This window comes from Aspergillus niger (genome assembly GCF_000002855.4).
Source record: "Aspergillus niger supercontig An09".
In the NCBI taxonomy this organism is placed as follows: Eukaryota; Fungi; Ascomycota; class Eurotiomycetes; order Eurotiales; family Aspergillaceae; genus Aspergillus; species Aspergillus niger.
In genome coordinates this window covers 1,027,054-1,041,830 of record NT_166525.1, presented here as the reverse complement: position 1 = coordinate 1,041,830, position 14,777 = coordinate 1,027,054, and the positions used below count along the sequence as shown (strand labels likewise).

Genomic DNA, 14,777 nt, shown 5'->3' with positions numbered 1-14,777 from the left:
TCATATTTAACCAAGAACATACTACTACCCTAGTCGTATTAGCATTCATACTTCAAAGCGTTTGGTTCATATTATTACTGAGAATGCCTAGGCCGTCTATCTTCTACACAGATAGTTTGCAGCAAGCCCTTGAAAGCTTTACACACACACACACACACACACACACACACACAGAGATCACAAGCATGCTAATATATAAGCTGCTCCGGTAACAACTACGAGACGAGAGATAAAGCAAGCTTTGGCCAGCATACTGTCCCAAGCAGACTTTACCTTACAAACCCTTACTTGATTCGATAAATTGAAGGCTATATATCTCATACTGTAGGCACTCTGATGTGTACGAGCCATACACGAATATCAAAACATAACATACTCCAACAGCTAACCAATTCAATCCCGTCGTCGACGATCATCTCTCCCCCAGACCTCATCTGCACTAGTCTTCCCCTTCGTCTCCGGAACACGCCAATAGATAAACCCACCAAGGAGACAAGCCATGCCGGTGAAAACCCAGTAGATCTTGCCACGGCCGCCAAGAGCATCATTCAACATGGGGAAGAATTGCGCCACCACGAAAGTGGCGATCCAGTTGGCAGCTAGAGCGCAGCTTTGCGTGGCGCCGACGGCTTCGGGACCGACGAGCTCCGAGGCAAGGATGAACGGAACGGGGCCTAGGCCGACGGCGAAGCAGGAGACGAAGAGAAGGACGGCGATGGCGGAGAGGACCTTCTGGTTGAAGTAGATGCCTAGGGCTAGGAGAATGGAATTGAATCCCATGCCGCTGATGCTGAGGAGAAGGCAGGATCTACGGCCGATTTTGTCTGGGAGCGGGGAGCAGGCGAGTGTGATGATGAGGTTGATGGCGGAGATGATTACGGTTAGGAGGGCGGCGGTGGTGGGGAGGATGGTTTGTAATAGGGAGACACTGTACATGATGATGCTGTTGATGCCGGTGAATTGTTGAGCGACCATTACGCCGACGACGGCGATGATGGCTGGTCGGTAGGATGGGTTAGTGATGGCGTGGAAGATCGTGACGGGGGGCTGTTTGGGTGGCATGTTGCCGGATGGTGGCGTGAGGAGTGATTGCTCTTCGCCGGAACCATCTGTTGGTCGGCCTGTTGAGGATGGCCATCCTTCGATTTCCTCTTCGATGTCTGCGTCCTTTCCGCGGAGCCGTTGCAGGACTTGTCTGGCTAGACTGCTCTTTTGGTGCTCGGCGAGCCAGGTGGGGCTTTCTGGAACTAGGGTGAGACCGAGGAGCTGGAGGGCTCCGATGAAGCCGGCAATGGCGAGAATCACTCGCCATTTGCTGCCCTCGCTTAGGAAGTATCCGAGGGACTGGGTCAACAGGATGCCGACGTTGGTCATGACCTGCGTGAAGGCACCAAAGAAACCTCTGGCGCTGGGTGGGGCGATTTCTGAAATGTAGATGGGGCCGACGACAATCGCAGCTCCTGCTCCAATGCCGGACAGCAGCCGGCCCAGGCTTAGAAGGGGGATGTTGGATGCGCATGTTTCAGCCACAGGCCCCAGGATGAAGAAGAGAGTGGTTGCTCGCAGAGCAAAGAGACGACCATGTTTGGTGGCGACTGGCCCTGCCAGCAGGGCTCCCAAGAGTCCGCCAAGGGTGTAGATTGATGACACCAGGCCGAATTGCGAAGCGTTCATTGGGATACATTGTGGTAGAGAGACGGCATTGGTGGAGATATGGATACGCTTCCGCTCGCAGGTGATCACCGCCTGAGGGGCATTAAGTTCGGCCTGTCGGATAATAAGCGTTAGTATGAGTGGGATTTGAGGTTTTAGATGTGGGAAGGTAATACTCACCAGATGATAACCGAATTGGAGTGGTCCTAATGTTGTGATAAACACGAGGTAAACCAAGTATGGCGTGACCCGAGATCGGATCGGCTCTGGTGAGACCATGATTGTGATTGAGATGTTGTTGAGTACGAAGGGGACTCACTAATCCACAGAGCTCTCGGTCAGTAAATGGGGGACAGATCTGCTGTTACCCGGTCATTGCACCTGGTTGAACGGAAGAATGGCAGTCAGCCGGAGAGCAGCGTGTTGATGACGTTGCGGATGGGCGTCTATATTCGGGACAAGGAAACTCCGCGTTATCGGGGGGAATCCAGGGGGAGGAGTCTTATCAAAAGGAGTGAGTGCAGTGGAGGGCTTGCAGATGATATGTTTAAGGCAAATAAATAAAGTACGGAGAACAACAATTACAGATTAAGAAGGAGGTCATTTGTAAACACAAGCCAGACAGCTTCCAGACATCCTACAAAGAGTACTTCTATTCTACTGTCGTGTAATTGTCGATGGAATGATGGATGGATTGGAATTGCTTGGATGAGGAGGGGAGGGTCCAAGTGTGATGAGTCAGCCAATTTCCCTCCGATGCAGCCTCACTCACTCACTCACTCTTTGGCTCGGGCTCGGGCTCTCTGGCTTTTGGCTTTTGGCTTTGCGGTGCTTCCCTTTCTTTTTTGCCTTTTTGGCTTTTGATTCCCTTTCTTGATTTCCACTTCCTCCATCGGCGCGTGTTGGTCCGTCTCAACTCACTGACCATCTCCTCCTGCAGGCTGCTGTTGGAACATTTTCTTGTCCGCTGTATGCTTTCCCCATAGTGGTGGAGATCAGTGTCTCCGCGCATGGTTCCCGGACTCCATCGCAGCGTTGCAGTTTCCACGGATAGCCTAAAAGTACCCTCTCTTACCTGACCATTTCCCCTAACGAACTAATCATCATCTCTCTCGCGCTGTCTGTGACTCTGACTCTTTTCCGGTCGCCTCCACCTCGTCCATGAGTCTGACAAACCCGCCTTCCTCGTCCGGCCCGTTAAGTACGACTTCCAGGCCCGCTGCGGCCACCGTCAGCCAAAGTCTGTCTCTGAAGAAGAGCCTGCAGGCTGCTGTTGATGGTAATACCGGTTACTGTTACTCTGCCTCTGCTTAACTTGACTTGACACCTTTTCTGTCTTTCCCTTCCGAGCACCCTCTTTTCGCCCGTGTTGCCAACTTTCTTCTATTCTTCTATTGATCTCGCTGTCTGAACCCGCTCCGTCACCATGTACTTTGGTTGAACCTTGCGCTGCTATCAGATCTATTTCTCTTTCCTTATATAATCGTTAAATGCCCTGGAACAGTCCCTGTCTCCACGCCTGTTAACGGCTGTTCTGTCTGTCTTTTTCCATGATGTTTGGAAGGAGCTTCCCGTTCTATAATTCTCTCGGCGGGTTTTATCCACGTGGTAATGGCTTTCCCTCTCCAGACTAAACCCGCCGCTTTTCGGCCGGTTATAGAGGCTGCACAATCTCGCCTCATCCTTCCCATCCTCCTTTTCCCCCCCTGGCTCTTATCTGGACCCCTATTCCTTTTAGTCTTTCGGACTTTTTCATTCACTCCCCCTTGATCCTTGCTCGTGGAATTTGATTGGCTGTTAAATTCTTACGTTGGTTGTGGGCAAGTGCATGGTCTTTCTGCTGACACCCTTCCTCTATAAAGAGAGTCTAGATGCGAGAAAGCCTCCCGGCTCTGGTTACACCAGCAAAGTCCGTGTGCGCGATAGATACCACATCGTGGGATTTATCAGCAGTGGTACTTATGGCCGGGTCTACAAGGCCATTGGCAAAAATGGCCAGAAGGGGGAATTCGCGATTAAAAAGTTAGCATCCCATCCTGGCATATTTACATCGTCACCTGACTCACCCGCTTTAGGTTCAAGCCGGATAAAGAAGGCGAAATAATTCAGTATACCGGTCTTTCCCAGTCGGCCATCCGAGAAATGGCCTTGTGCTCAGAATTGGACCATCCCAATGTAGTGCAATTGGCAGAAATCATCCTGGAGGACAAGTGTATCTTCATGGTCTTTGAGTACACCGAGCATGATCTGCTCCAGATTATTCATCATCATACCCAACCGCAAAGGCACGCCATTCCGGCCTTGATGGTGAGGTCGATCCTGTTTCAGCTGCTCAATGGCCTACTGTATCTCCACACCAACTGGGTACTGCATCGGGACCTTAAACCAGCAAATATCTTGGTGACCTCAAGTGGTGCCATTCGCATCGGAGACTTGGGACTTGCCCGTCTCTTCTACAAGCCACTCAACTCTCTATTTTCTGGAGACAAGGTTGTCGTCACCATCTGGTACCGTGCCCCCGAGCTCTTGATGGGTAGTCGTCACTACACACCAGCTGTTGACTTGTGGGCCGTCGGGTGCATTTTTGCGGAGCTGCTATCGCTCCGCCCCATCTTTAAGGGTGAGGAAGCCAAGATGGACAGTAAAAAGACGGTGCCATTCCAGCGCAATCAGATGATGAAGATCATCGAGATTATGGGGCTTCCAACCAAGGAGATCTGGCCTGGCATCGTGTCCATGCCGGAATATTCGCAGCTGCAGTCATTGGCAATGTCACGTGCACCTGGGCATTTCAACAGATCATCTAATTTGGAAGGCTGGTATCAGAGTTGCCTGAAGAACAACGGGTACTCCGCCAACTCGAGTGCTGGCACACCCGGGGCAGATGGTTTCGATCTGCTGTCACGCCTACTGGAATACGACCCGACCAAGAGAATCACCGCGCAAGAAGCTCTCGAGCATCCCTACTTTAAGAACGGGGGGCCTATATCCGCCAATTGTTTCGAGGGATTTGAGGGCAAGTATCCTCATCGCCGGGTGACACAGGATGACAACGATATTCGCTCTGGTAGCCTACCTGGCACGAAGCGCAGCGGATTGCCTGATGATAGTCTGTTGGGAAGGGCAACTAAGCGCTTGAAAGAGTGATAATTATTCGTTTGTTTTGAAGGATTTTGTGATTACAAGGCGTTTAGGACTTGGGTGGCATTTTGTGCGGATCTCGAGATATGCATTTGAAACTGGCGTTTTCTGTTATATTGCGATGCTTCTTATGTTCATGCACAAAGCTAGAGATCAGGAACACTTTGAACTAGCAAGCATGCATTCAATGATATGAGCTAACTCCAAATTCGTGACACGGTATCTTATGTGTTCAATCTTGATATCCTTCTGAATATGCCGATTATCTTGAGACTAAATGCAAGAGACCCAATCGTGACGCCCTCCCCAACCCATAGATAGCACCCCAATCCCATCCTGTACCCGTAACATCAACTAAACCCATATATAACATAACAAAATCAATATCCTGAAAATGATCACCCCAGTTAGCAAATCCACATCCAAAGCAACCAAACCATTCCCTCCCCCCCCAACAAGTCAAACGCAGAAGGGGGGAAAGATCTACATACCACTCTGTTCTCTCCGATTACCTCCATCCCCACCATCACCATCGTCACCCCCACCCCCACCAGCAGCAGAAGACGCCGCATCCCGAATCGACTGCTCATCACCCCTCAACTTCTCAAAATAAGACTTGATATCCTCCGCACTAACCGCCTTCCCGGTCTCCGCAAACGGCTTCAGAAACTCCTTCACCTTATCGCGCAGATGGTTGTACACCATTGCGCCCTCGATGGCGCGCACTCGGTCGATGTTGCTCAGCGCTGCTTCGCCCCGATCGAGAAGACTGCCCGTGCCGGTGCTGCCTCCGCCGTTGGGGCCGTCGCCGTCGCCGTCTTCGGACATGGGCGGTTCATAGGTCTCTTCTTCTTCGCGGAGTTGTGGATGCGATGCTAGGTGTGGGTAGCAGTCGCGGCAGCGGCAGAAGTGGTCGCGGAAGTCGTCTTTCAGGAAGAGGGAGAAGGTGCGGCTTGGGGGTGTTGTGGGGAGGTGGGTGTGTTTGGGTGCGGATGGGTTGGAGGAGGTAAAGGAGGGTTCGGTGGTGATGGGCTTGTCGGTATCTTGAGTGGTGGTGGGTTTAGATTCGGAAGTGGTGGTGGTGATGGTGGTAGTAGTAGTGTCGTCCGTATCGGGTTTGGGCTCCTCTTTAGGCTCCTCCTTTGGTCGTTTCGCAGCCGGGTCGCCTTCTTCGTCGGCGCTGTCGTCGGCTTTGCGTTTCTTGGGGTTGCTGGGCTGCTCTGGTTCTGTGGACTGGGTTGTTTGTTCTGTAGTGGTAGGTTTGGTGTCCTCCTCTGAGGGTTCGGCGAGTCCGCCTTCTTTGTATACTGGAGGCAGGAAGCCCGGTGTTCCTGCGTAGCGCTTTACCCAGGGATTCGAGTCAACGCACTTGTAGCAGAGGAAGATCGCAAAGTCCTCTTCCGCGGGGAATCCGGGAGGGAGAGGAGTCTCTTCTTCCTCGTCCTCGTCGGCTGCCTCTCCATCGGCAGCTCCATCTTTCTTTGCACCCTTGTACCAGTCGCGCGGCAATCCGATCAGGCATTCCGGATGCCACCAGTCTTCGCCACAACCACCTGTCTCTACTGTGCCCAGACCCAAACATTGAAACATCGTACCGCGTTCCTTATGCGGGTCATAGTCCTCGCCGCATCCGCAAAACTTGTTCTGGAAGTTGTGGTTGTATTTGTTGCCTTGGTGAGGCTGTTCTGAGTGCACGCCTTTCGCGCCGGTCTTGGGATCATTCCGAAGGGTGCATGGGGAGGTGGCGGGCATGCGGGTTGTTCCACAGTCGCAGACGAAGTTCCGCTTGTTGAATAGTTCAACGAGATCGTGTTCACCATGGCAGGAGATAGAGCAGGAGTAGCACACGGCAGCGGGGGTATATGACTCTTCGGAGGTGGAGGGGTTGCAGGTGAGGCAGGCAAAAAGAGATTGGCGAAGGGGACCTAAGTCTTGTGTACAAGTGTCGAATGACTTGCATAGGTGTTAGTGTTTCTGATTCTTCACTTTTCTCTCTTCGATAAGTAGAAAGGTAAGCTTACATATGGAAGGACTTCACGCGCATCGGCTTCAAGTCGAATCTGGGATTCGATGAATCTATGGAGGTGTCAGTTGCCTGTGCAACAAAATTTGCAATGGAATACCAGTGCATGCGAGTTCCAGATGAATGAACACTCACTCCTTCGCCGTCTGCGAGTTTTGAGAGCTGAAGCTCTCGCGGCGCCCTGCGGTAGTCTGTCCGCTCAGTGCCTGTCCGGCATTGAGGATTGAGTCGCCCGACTCGGTGTTGGCCATGTCTGTTGAATATCCGTCACGCGATATAGAAACAACAGGAGATGTGAGTATTATCTAAAGAACTTGATAGGGGTTTGAAGAATGGACGATAGGTGATGGTTGCGCATACGGAGAAGGCTGAGCGGCGCTGGTGGTAACGCGCCGTCGCGCAACCGTAAAGTGTTTGCCGTGTTTGCACCAACGTGGTTGGTATTCTTTTCTAAGTCCACCATGATGGGACTTCTAATTGATAGACTGAAGATAATTTTTTCCAAGGGTATAAAAGCCTAAGATGATAGGATTCTGTTTGTTATCTTTGTTACAGGTCTTTGGTGCTAATTTATAATGCTCCTGGTGGCTAAGTATAAGCGCAGTTGGAATCCCTCTACAGTACAGGCAGCTTCTGCAGAACCACCCCACTGTACATGCCGCGGTGAAAATCAATCTAGACTGTAAGAAGTAACCCCAAAATGAACTATTTTATATGACGTACCAAGAGCTCCATTTTTCACTGCCCAGAAGTTGAGCGTATCCACGATGCATATTCCACTTTTCGCTGGGCTCAGAGCGGGTCGCATTTCCGAATCGGGGTTTAATTGAAAACGGACGCGTCGGCGGCGCGTCTCAAGACGCGTTCGGCGCCAAGTCCAGGATCTTCTCAGCTTGGACGCCCTTCGTCTCCTGCGTCGCCCAACGGAAAAGAAAAAAAGACCCTCCGCACGGCTGTCTCTTTCCCTTCCCTCAGTCTGCCCCTTCCAACTCCCCGCCTGTCAGACTGAACACCACACAAAATGAGGTATGTAATGTCCTCACCATTCATTGTCAATATTGCTTGGAACTACCTCGTTTGGTTGCCCCTCAAAACACTCGGAATACTAATAATGTCTTCTCAGTTCACCACTCCGTCCCAGCAATTCTGCTGCAAACCGCGGCCTAGGGAACCTGGGTCGCCGTAAGAGATCCAGAGAGCCCGATGATGAGACCTCATCGGTTGTTCCCCCCTCAAGTCGTAAGTCATGCTGTGGTGAATGGCAGGTTCCTGATACTAACGCTGGCGATAGCCCCCCCTTCTTCCCCTCCCATGCTTCCTTTCGACGACGATGACAACGAGCGCGATGAGGAAGCAGAGCTCCTGGGTGACATTGATGATATCGATGAGATGGCTGAAGACGAGGACGGAATCGATCTGTTTGGAGACAACTTCGAGAAAGATTATCGAAGCACAGCAGACGACCAGTACAGAGGAGAATACATCGACGATGACGGCGACCATGAAGAACTCGATATCGCAACTCGTCGTCAACTCGAAGCCCGCATGAACAAGAGAGACCGTGAACTTGAACGTCGCCGTCGCATGCCTGCGGCTTTCTTGCAGGATGACGAAGATGGTGACTTAGATCTCACTCGTCAACCCCGTCGCCGGAGACACCACTACGATGAAGATCGGGACGACGTCGAGATGGGTGATGATGCCATGGAAGAGCTCTCCCTGGAGGAGTTGACTGATGTCAAGGCTTCTAACCTTACGGACTGGGTCCTGCAGCCCCAAGTCCTTCGCTCCATCTACCGAGAATTCAAGTCCTTCTTGACAGAGTACACCGACCCTGCCGGTGCTTCGGTCTACGGAAACAAGATCAAGACCCTTGGTGAGGTGAACTCGGCATCCCTCGAAGTCTCTTACGCCCATCTACTGGAAACAAAAGCGGCTCTTGCATACTTCCTGGCCAACGAGCCCACTGAAGTGCTGAAAGTTTTCGACCAAGTCGCTCTTGATGTCACTCTCTTCCACTACCCTCAATACCACGATATTCACAACGAAATTCATGTCCGCATTACCGATCTCCCTGTCTCCTATACCCTTCGTCAACTCCGCCAGTCCCATCTCAACTGCCTTATCCGCGTCAGCGGTGTTGTTACTCGCCGTACCGGTGTCTTCCCGCAGTTGAAATATGTCATGTTCGTTTGCGGAAAGTGTAACATCACTCTTGGTCCCTTCCAGCAGGAAGCCAGTGCGGAAGTGAAGATCTCGTACTGCCAGAACTGCCAGTCCAAGGGACCTTTCTCTGTGCACTCGGAAAAGACCGTTTACCGGAACTACCAGAAACTCACTCTCCAAGAATCTCCGGGCTCCGTCCCTGCCGGTCGACTCCCCCGCCAGCGCGAGGTCGTTCTTCTCGCTGATCTCATTGATTCAGCCAAGCCAGGTGATGAAATCGAGGTGACGGGAATCTACCGGAACAGCTACGATGCGCAGCTCAACAACAAGAACGGCTTCCCTGTGTTCGCCACGATTATTGAGGCCAACCATGTCGTCAAGTCCCACGACCAGCTGGCTGGTTTCCACTTGACCGAAGAGGATGAGCGCGAGATTCGGGCCCTGTCCAGGGACCCTGAGATTGTCGATAAGATTGTTCGCTCCGTTGCCCCTAGTATCTACGGCCACCTGGACGTCAAGACCGCCATCGCCCTCTCTCTCTTCGGTGGTGTCAGCAAAGAAGCCCAAGGCAAGATGTCCATTCGTGGAGATATCAACGTCCTCCTTCTGGGTGACCCCGGTACCGCGAAGTCCCAGTTCCTCAAATACACCGAGAAGACTGCCCACAGAGCCGTCTTCGCCACCGGTCAGGGTGCCAGTGCCGTCGGTCTGACAGCCAGCGTCCGTCGCGATCCCCTCACCAGCGAATGGACCCTCGAAGGAGGAGCCCTCGTTCTTGCAGACCGCGGTACCTGCTTGATCGATGAGTTCGACAAGATGAACGACCAGGACCGTACTTCCATCCACGAAGCCATGGAACAACAGACCATCTCCATCTCCAAGGCCGGTATCGTGACCACCCTGCAGGCTCGCTGTGCTGTCGTTGCCGCCGCCAACCCCATCGGCGGCCGTTACAACAGCAGCGCACCCTTCTCCGAGAACGTCCAACTCACCGAACCCATCCTGTCCCGTTTCGACATCCTCTGCGTCGTCCGCGATCTGGTTGACCCAAGCGAGGATGAACGCCTCGCCAACTTCGTCATCGAATCCCACCACCGCGCCAACCCGGCCCGTCCCCTTCGTGACCAAGACGGCAACCTGATCAACGCAGACGGACACCCCATCGACGAAGATGGCTACCGTATTGACAAGAAGACCAAGCAACGCCTGCCCCTGACCGACGAAGAACTCGCTACCCGGGATGCCGAGAAGCAACGACGCGAAGACGAGAAAGACGGCGAAATCCCTCAAGAACTTCTCCGCAAATACATCCTCTACGCCCGTGAACGCTGCCACCCCAAGCTCTACCAGATCGACCAAGACAAGATCGCCCGTCTATTCGCCGATATGAGACGCGAATCTCTGGCCACCGGCGCTTACCCCATCACTGTATGCTTCCCTCCCCATTACTTTTAACCACATATCAGGAGACAAGAAAAGACTAATAATCCATCTAGGTTCGTCACCTCGAAGCCATCATGCGTATCGCCGAATCTTTCTGCAAGATGCGACTCTCAGAATACTGCTCCGCACAGGATATCGACCGTGCCATCGCCGTCACCGTCGACTCCTTCATCGGTAGCCAGAAAATCAGCTGCAAGAAGGCTCTGTCCAGGGCGTTTGCCAAGTACGTACCTACCATAACCACCCATGCCTTTAAAAGGTTGAAGTGTACTAACAAGGCATCTAATAGATACACACTCTCCCGCCCCAAGCCCCAATCCAAGCGGAGAGCAGGCATTCCCGCCCCTGATCCGTTTAAGCCGCGCATGCAGTCTTCTACTAGGGCGCGGTAAAACTTTACCCGCCTCATGTTTCTTTTCCCACTTTCTTCCTTTTATTCGGTCATTAGGGTTTGCGGGTTGATTTTCCACCATACGGGATGGTTGTTTATTGCATAATGAATATGAGTGATTGGTCGTGATATGATCATACACATCACATGTCACGTTATGGGAGTTGCGGGTTCAATGGGGGTTTATATCTTTATTTTCATCATGATGTTAATCAATGTGATCATGTGTGTGCGCGGGAATGGGCGCGTTCAAATTCCTGTTGTTGTTGTTGTTGTTGTTGTTGTTGTTGTTGGATGTGGATTGTTTATTTACTTGCTAGAGTGTTAGCTAGCTCGGATATACCTAACTGAACTAAGTATTTATTGAGTAAGTTTTTGTTCTGCGTTGGTGTACTTGTCTAGTAGTAGTACAAGTAATACGTGGTTGCAGATTCGGATTGACAGTGATTCTATCTTTTGACCTGTCTACATCTGATAATACTAATCCAGTTTACTCAATTAATAATCTTTAATCTGGCGCAGCCGCCTAAATACATATAGCAGCTATGTCGATGATACTCCCTGCCTAGCATATAAATTCTCTAGTTTTGCAATAGAATCCAGTCAAATCTGAACAGATCCTTATACAGAACCCAGAAAATCTCCATACACGCAAGACTTACGACATGATTCATACACATACATACCTTCGGCCGAACGCCTCCAGGACCTAAACCTCTAGTTTGTTTTCCTGTTACCTTTCATGTAATTACTTTCTATGATTTCTATATAGGAAGTAATCCTAAATAAAGCTAGCTCTAGATCTAACTATCTATAGACGTATTTGAAACAATCTTCTAGGACTATGTTCCTCTTCTTCTATATCATGGATATACTTTATGTTGGGTCCGGTCCAATGACCAGATTCCAGAAGAAATTCAATTTCTCTTAGAACTTTCTTTGTTGGGTGGCTCTGGGTAGAATAGGTGCCCGGAATAGGGTTCATACCCATAGTTCCTAGAATGCCAGGAAGAGGTTGGGAGCCCTCTTTCTTGGACAAACAGGGCCTTTGTGGTGACGGTCTATCATTACGCCATCGCAGGCACTTAGTGATACTAAGACATGCTGTGTGAAGATGAGTAAATGAACTTCTGGAAAAGCTAAATGAGTGGGTTGGTCTACGCCCTACGGTTATGGCTAGAGTGATAGTATAGATGCAAGAGGGCCAGTACAAGCATAATAAGGTATGTATTCAGCTGAAAGACACATCGCCTTCAAACAGCCCCATCAAACAAGTGAAGCACGAAACAGCAAAGCCCAGTCGGTCCCAACACAGGTCCGATTCCCATGCACACAAAGAGTAATGCTCACATCAACGCCTTGTCCTTTCGCGTCCCGTACACCGTGTGGTTTACCAGTCAAAGAAACACCAACCACTCCCATCACCGCCTCGCCAAACCGTTTGTATTGGAGTCGAGTACGTCGCTTTAGAGCGCGCTAAAACAGTCGCTCTGGGTGAGCGTTGAGTAATGCGTCGGAAATCCCAAGGTAACGCTGCAGACGATATTATTATCATATGTCGTTTTACGCTAGCCTGCGATTCACGATGCTTTATCTCATCATATGCCTCATTCTGCCTATCTTCTATACGAAATAGACACTAAAGGGAGTGCAAGATGGATGCTTCCAGAGCGTTCTCCACCTCTCCGCACTTCCCTCGTCATCTGCGTCAAACACAAGCAACGGAGTTGGAAATGACCGTTGATCAAAATCACTCAAGTCGCTCAGTCGTTGCTGATGCGCCGCTCAGGGCGGGGCTTTCTCAAACTCTTCATGCGGTTGATAAACCCGCCGCCGCTGGGCTTGCCCTCATCGAGTCCAGTGTTGGTCCGTTCGTTGGTAAACCTCCGCTCCAACCCGGTATTCTGCTTGGGGCTGCTGGAAGAACGGGCTCGTGTACCTACGGTACCACGTGATTCTTCAGACATGTTGATCTGGGCTCCCTTCTTGTCCCAAGCATCATCATAATCCTGGAAGAAGGGATTCTTCTCATTGGCGCGGATGGTTCCGATGTGACTAGAGCCGGTAGACACACCCGGGGTGTATGAGGACTCGGGAGAGACCACTCGGGGATTTGAGGGCTTGTTCATTCCCCGGAGTCTTTGGGCCAAACTCTTCTTGCGCTGCAAGCCTCCCCCGCTGGGACCAGCTCCACCGTTCTCGTTCCCACTTCCACGGCGCTGAATGTCTGCCCGGCTAGCCGGGGCACCATCCAGGAACGTGCTAGTTCCCAGACCCATGCTCTCCGCTCCATGGACAGGTTCGATGCGAGTGGTTGGATCAAAGTTCGCGGTCTCGCTCTTGTTGTTACGCGGGTCCACCGCGGCGCTGGTAGAATAGTCATTGTAGCCTTCGTCCATGGTCCCGTGGAACAGGTTCAGATCAATGTTGGAGTTGACTGGCCCTGCGCCTCCAAGGGCCATGTTGGCAGAGTCCTTGGGGAACGCCTGCATGGGTGCCGTACGCAAGCCCTTGCGGTTACGGTTAGGATTGCAGGCATCGAACGGCCCGTCGTGATGGAACACTATACCAGACAACTCCCGTTAGCAAGTGCTTCTGCCAGATAGCAATGGGCTCCAACTCACTTCCAGTGCCATAAATACTGGTCACGTCCAGTTTATCGATAATGTCCATGTGGTAGTTGGACTTTTTAGACGGACGAGGCTTTCCATCCTTTGACTCCTTGCTGTCCTTTCCATCTTTATGGCGAGCCTCCCGCTCCCGGCGTCGTCGCTCGCGACGCCGTCTCTCGTCCTCAGTATCCACAAGCTTGGGGGTTCGTTCCATGATGGATGACTCTGAGTTCCGGCGAGGCCTCCGCTCTCTGTACCCCGATCTTCCGCCACTGCTCGTCTTCGGGGGATCGGCAAAGATGTCTAAGGGGTCTTTGTCGCGACGGTCTGGGCGTTCCCTCGGCGGAGGTCCACGGTTCGTCGGGTATCCGTTGGGCGCGGGCTTGTCCGGGCGCGGGGGAGCTTGTCTGTAACCAGTGTTCTGGGGAGCAGGGTTTACGGAAAGGTTCTCCTATTTCACGTAGTTTTGGGTCAGTCCCGATGAGCGACAGTGGTCAGGGGTGCGAAATGAGCATACAAAGAGTTCACGAGTGTTGGACGTCATGTCTTGTCTCTCGACTGGGGAGACCATGGTTTGACCCTATCACGGGGGCCGACTGCGGCGAAAGCGTGTCGTCGTCAAAAGGATTCGTAGAGACTCGGCGTTCAGATTGGCCACTGGCGGATGCGAAAGAGCTGGCGGAAGGCGACAGAGCACGATTCCGAAAGGGATTGTTGGAGCCCAGATTGACGGGGGCTGGACCGAAAGCTTGTTGGACAGGTGAGCCTGTAGACGAGCAGCAGACAGATCAAGGTTAGTTTTTTGGTACTTTTACTTTGGGGAAGCACGGTTCTGAAATAGAAAAGCAGGCGGCACAGGACAGATAACACTCTGACCAAGGGGAAGCCCCGCTAGAGGTGAAACGGCTGGGAGATAACGAAGAATCCTGGAAGGAGGACAGGACCAGGGGACAAAACAAGAATCAGCAAGATGACGCACCTGAGGGGCCCAGCGTCACGCCAGGTGGGTAGGCGTAGGTAGCAGGCTGTTGAGAGGCATACATGTTGCGAGTCCACGCAATGCGATGTCGAGATGGGAGCAGGTCAGAAGAGATGATTGGGGAACAGAGAGAGACAGCATAAAAAGACAGGAGTAAGTGGATGATCAGGAGGCCGAGACTGTGAGTGCAGACGCCAGACTAGAGAGAGCTTAGGCGTATGCTGAAACGGCGATGCCGCGGATGTCGGTCAGGGGCAAGGAGAAATAATTGGAGGGAGAGGGGGGAAACGTTTAGTTTATTCGGTAGCGGCAAGTTGGACCGGGACGGGTCTTTCAATTTAAGATTGCTTAATTCCACTTGGGGGGGGG

The 14,777-nt window shown here is 51.9% G+C and overlaps 7 protein-coding genes across 7 annotated transcripts; 3 read left to right on the top strand and 4 right to left on the bottom strand.

Annotated features, from left to right (window-relative positions):
* Nucleotides 1–393: 393 nt before the first annotated feature.
* On the bottom strand, nt 394–1,932 carry An09g04680 (uncharacterized protein; the record flags this gene model as incomplete). Its single annotated transcript, XM_001393744.1, has 2 exons — nt 394–1,767; nt 1,834–1,932. 2 exons carry the CDS (start codon nt 1,930–1,932, stop codon nt 394–396), a joined length of 1,473 nt encoding a protein of 490 aa, XP_001393781.1.
* A 66-nt stretch (nt 1,933–1,998) lies between these two features.
* Nucleotides 1,999–2,707, top strand: An09g04670 (hypothetical protein; the record flags this gene model as incomplete). The annotated part of the gene is made up of 3 exons (XM_059749791.1): nt 1,999–2,198; nt 2,370–2,481; nt 2,594–2,707. 3 exons carry the CDS (start codon nt 1,999–2,001, stop codon nt 2,705–2,707), a joined length of 426 nt encoding a protein of 141 aa, XP_059601409.1.
* Nucleotides 2,708–3,203: 496 nt separating this feature from the next.
* Nucleotides 3,204–4,800, top strand: An09g04660 (uncharacterized protein; the record flags this gene model as incomplete). Its single annotated transcript, XM_059749790.1, has 3 exons — nt 3,204–3,258; nt 3,516–3,675; nt 3,729–4,800. The coding sequence occupies 3 exons, from the start codon at nt 3,204–3,206 to the stop codon at nt 4,798–4,800; spliced, it is 1,287 nt and encodes a 428-aa protein (XP_059601408.1).
* A 256-nt stretch (nt 4,801–5,056) lies between these two features.
* An09g04650 (uncharacterized protein) lies at nt 5,057–7,280 on the bottom strand (the record flags this gene model as incomplete). Its single annotated transcript, XM_059749789.1, has 6 exons — nt 5,057–5,148; nt 5,286–5,837; nt 6,282–6,747; nt 6,816–6,870; nt 6,953–7,070; nt 7,178–7,280. The coding sequence occupies 6 exons, from the start codon at nt 7,278–7,280 to the stop codon at nt 5,057–5,059; spliced, it is 1,386 nt and encodes a 461-aa protein (XP_059601407.1).
* Nucleotides 7,281–7,838: 558 nt separating this feature from the next.
* On the top strand, nt 7,839–10,818 carry An09g04640 (uncharacterized protein; the record flags this gene model as incomplete). The annotated part of the gene is made up of 5 exons (XM_001393740.3): nt 7,839–7,843; nt 7,941–8,056; nt 8,109–10,411; nt 10,480–10,649; nt 10,716–10,818. The coding sequence occupies 5 exons, from the start codon at nt 7,839–7,841 to the stop codon at nt 10,816–10,818; spliced, it is 2,697 nt and encodes an 898-aa protein (XP_001393777.1).
* Nucleotides 10,819–11,177: 359 nt separating this feature from the next.
* Nucleotides 11,178–11,808, bottom strand: An09g04630 (uncharacterized protein; the record flags this gene model as incomplete). The annotated part of the gene is made up of 3 exons (XM_059749788.1): nt 11,178–11,282; nt 11,504–11,547; nt 11,805–11,808. The coding sequence occupies 3 exons, from the start codon at nt 11,806–11,808 to the stop codon at nt 11,178–11,180; spliced, it is 153 nt and encodes a 50-aa protein (XP_059601406.1).
* A 772-nt stretch (nt 11,809–12,580) lies between these two features.
* On the bottom strand, nt 12,581–14,000 carry An09g04620 (uncharacterized protein; the record flags this gene model as incomplete). The annotated part of the gene is made up of 3 exons (XM_001393738.3): nt 12,581–13,380; nt 13,442–13,880; nt 13,947–14,000. 3 exons carry the CDS (start codon nt 13,998–14,000, stop codon nt 12,581–12,583), a joined length of 1,293 nt encoding a protein of 430 aa, XP_001393775.1.
* Nucleotides 14,001–14,777: the final 777 nt, after the last annotated feature.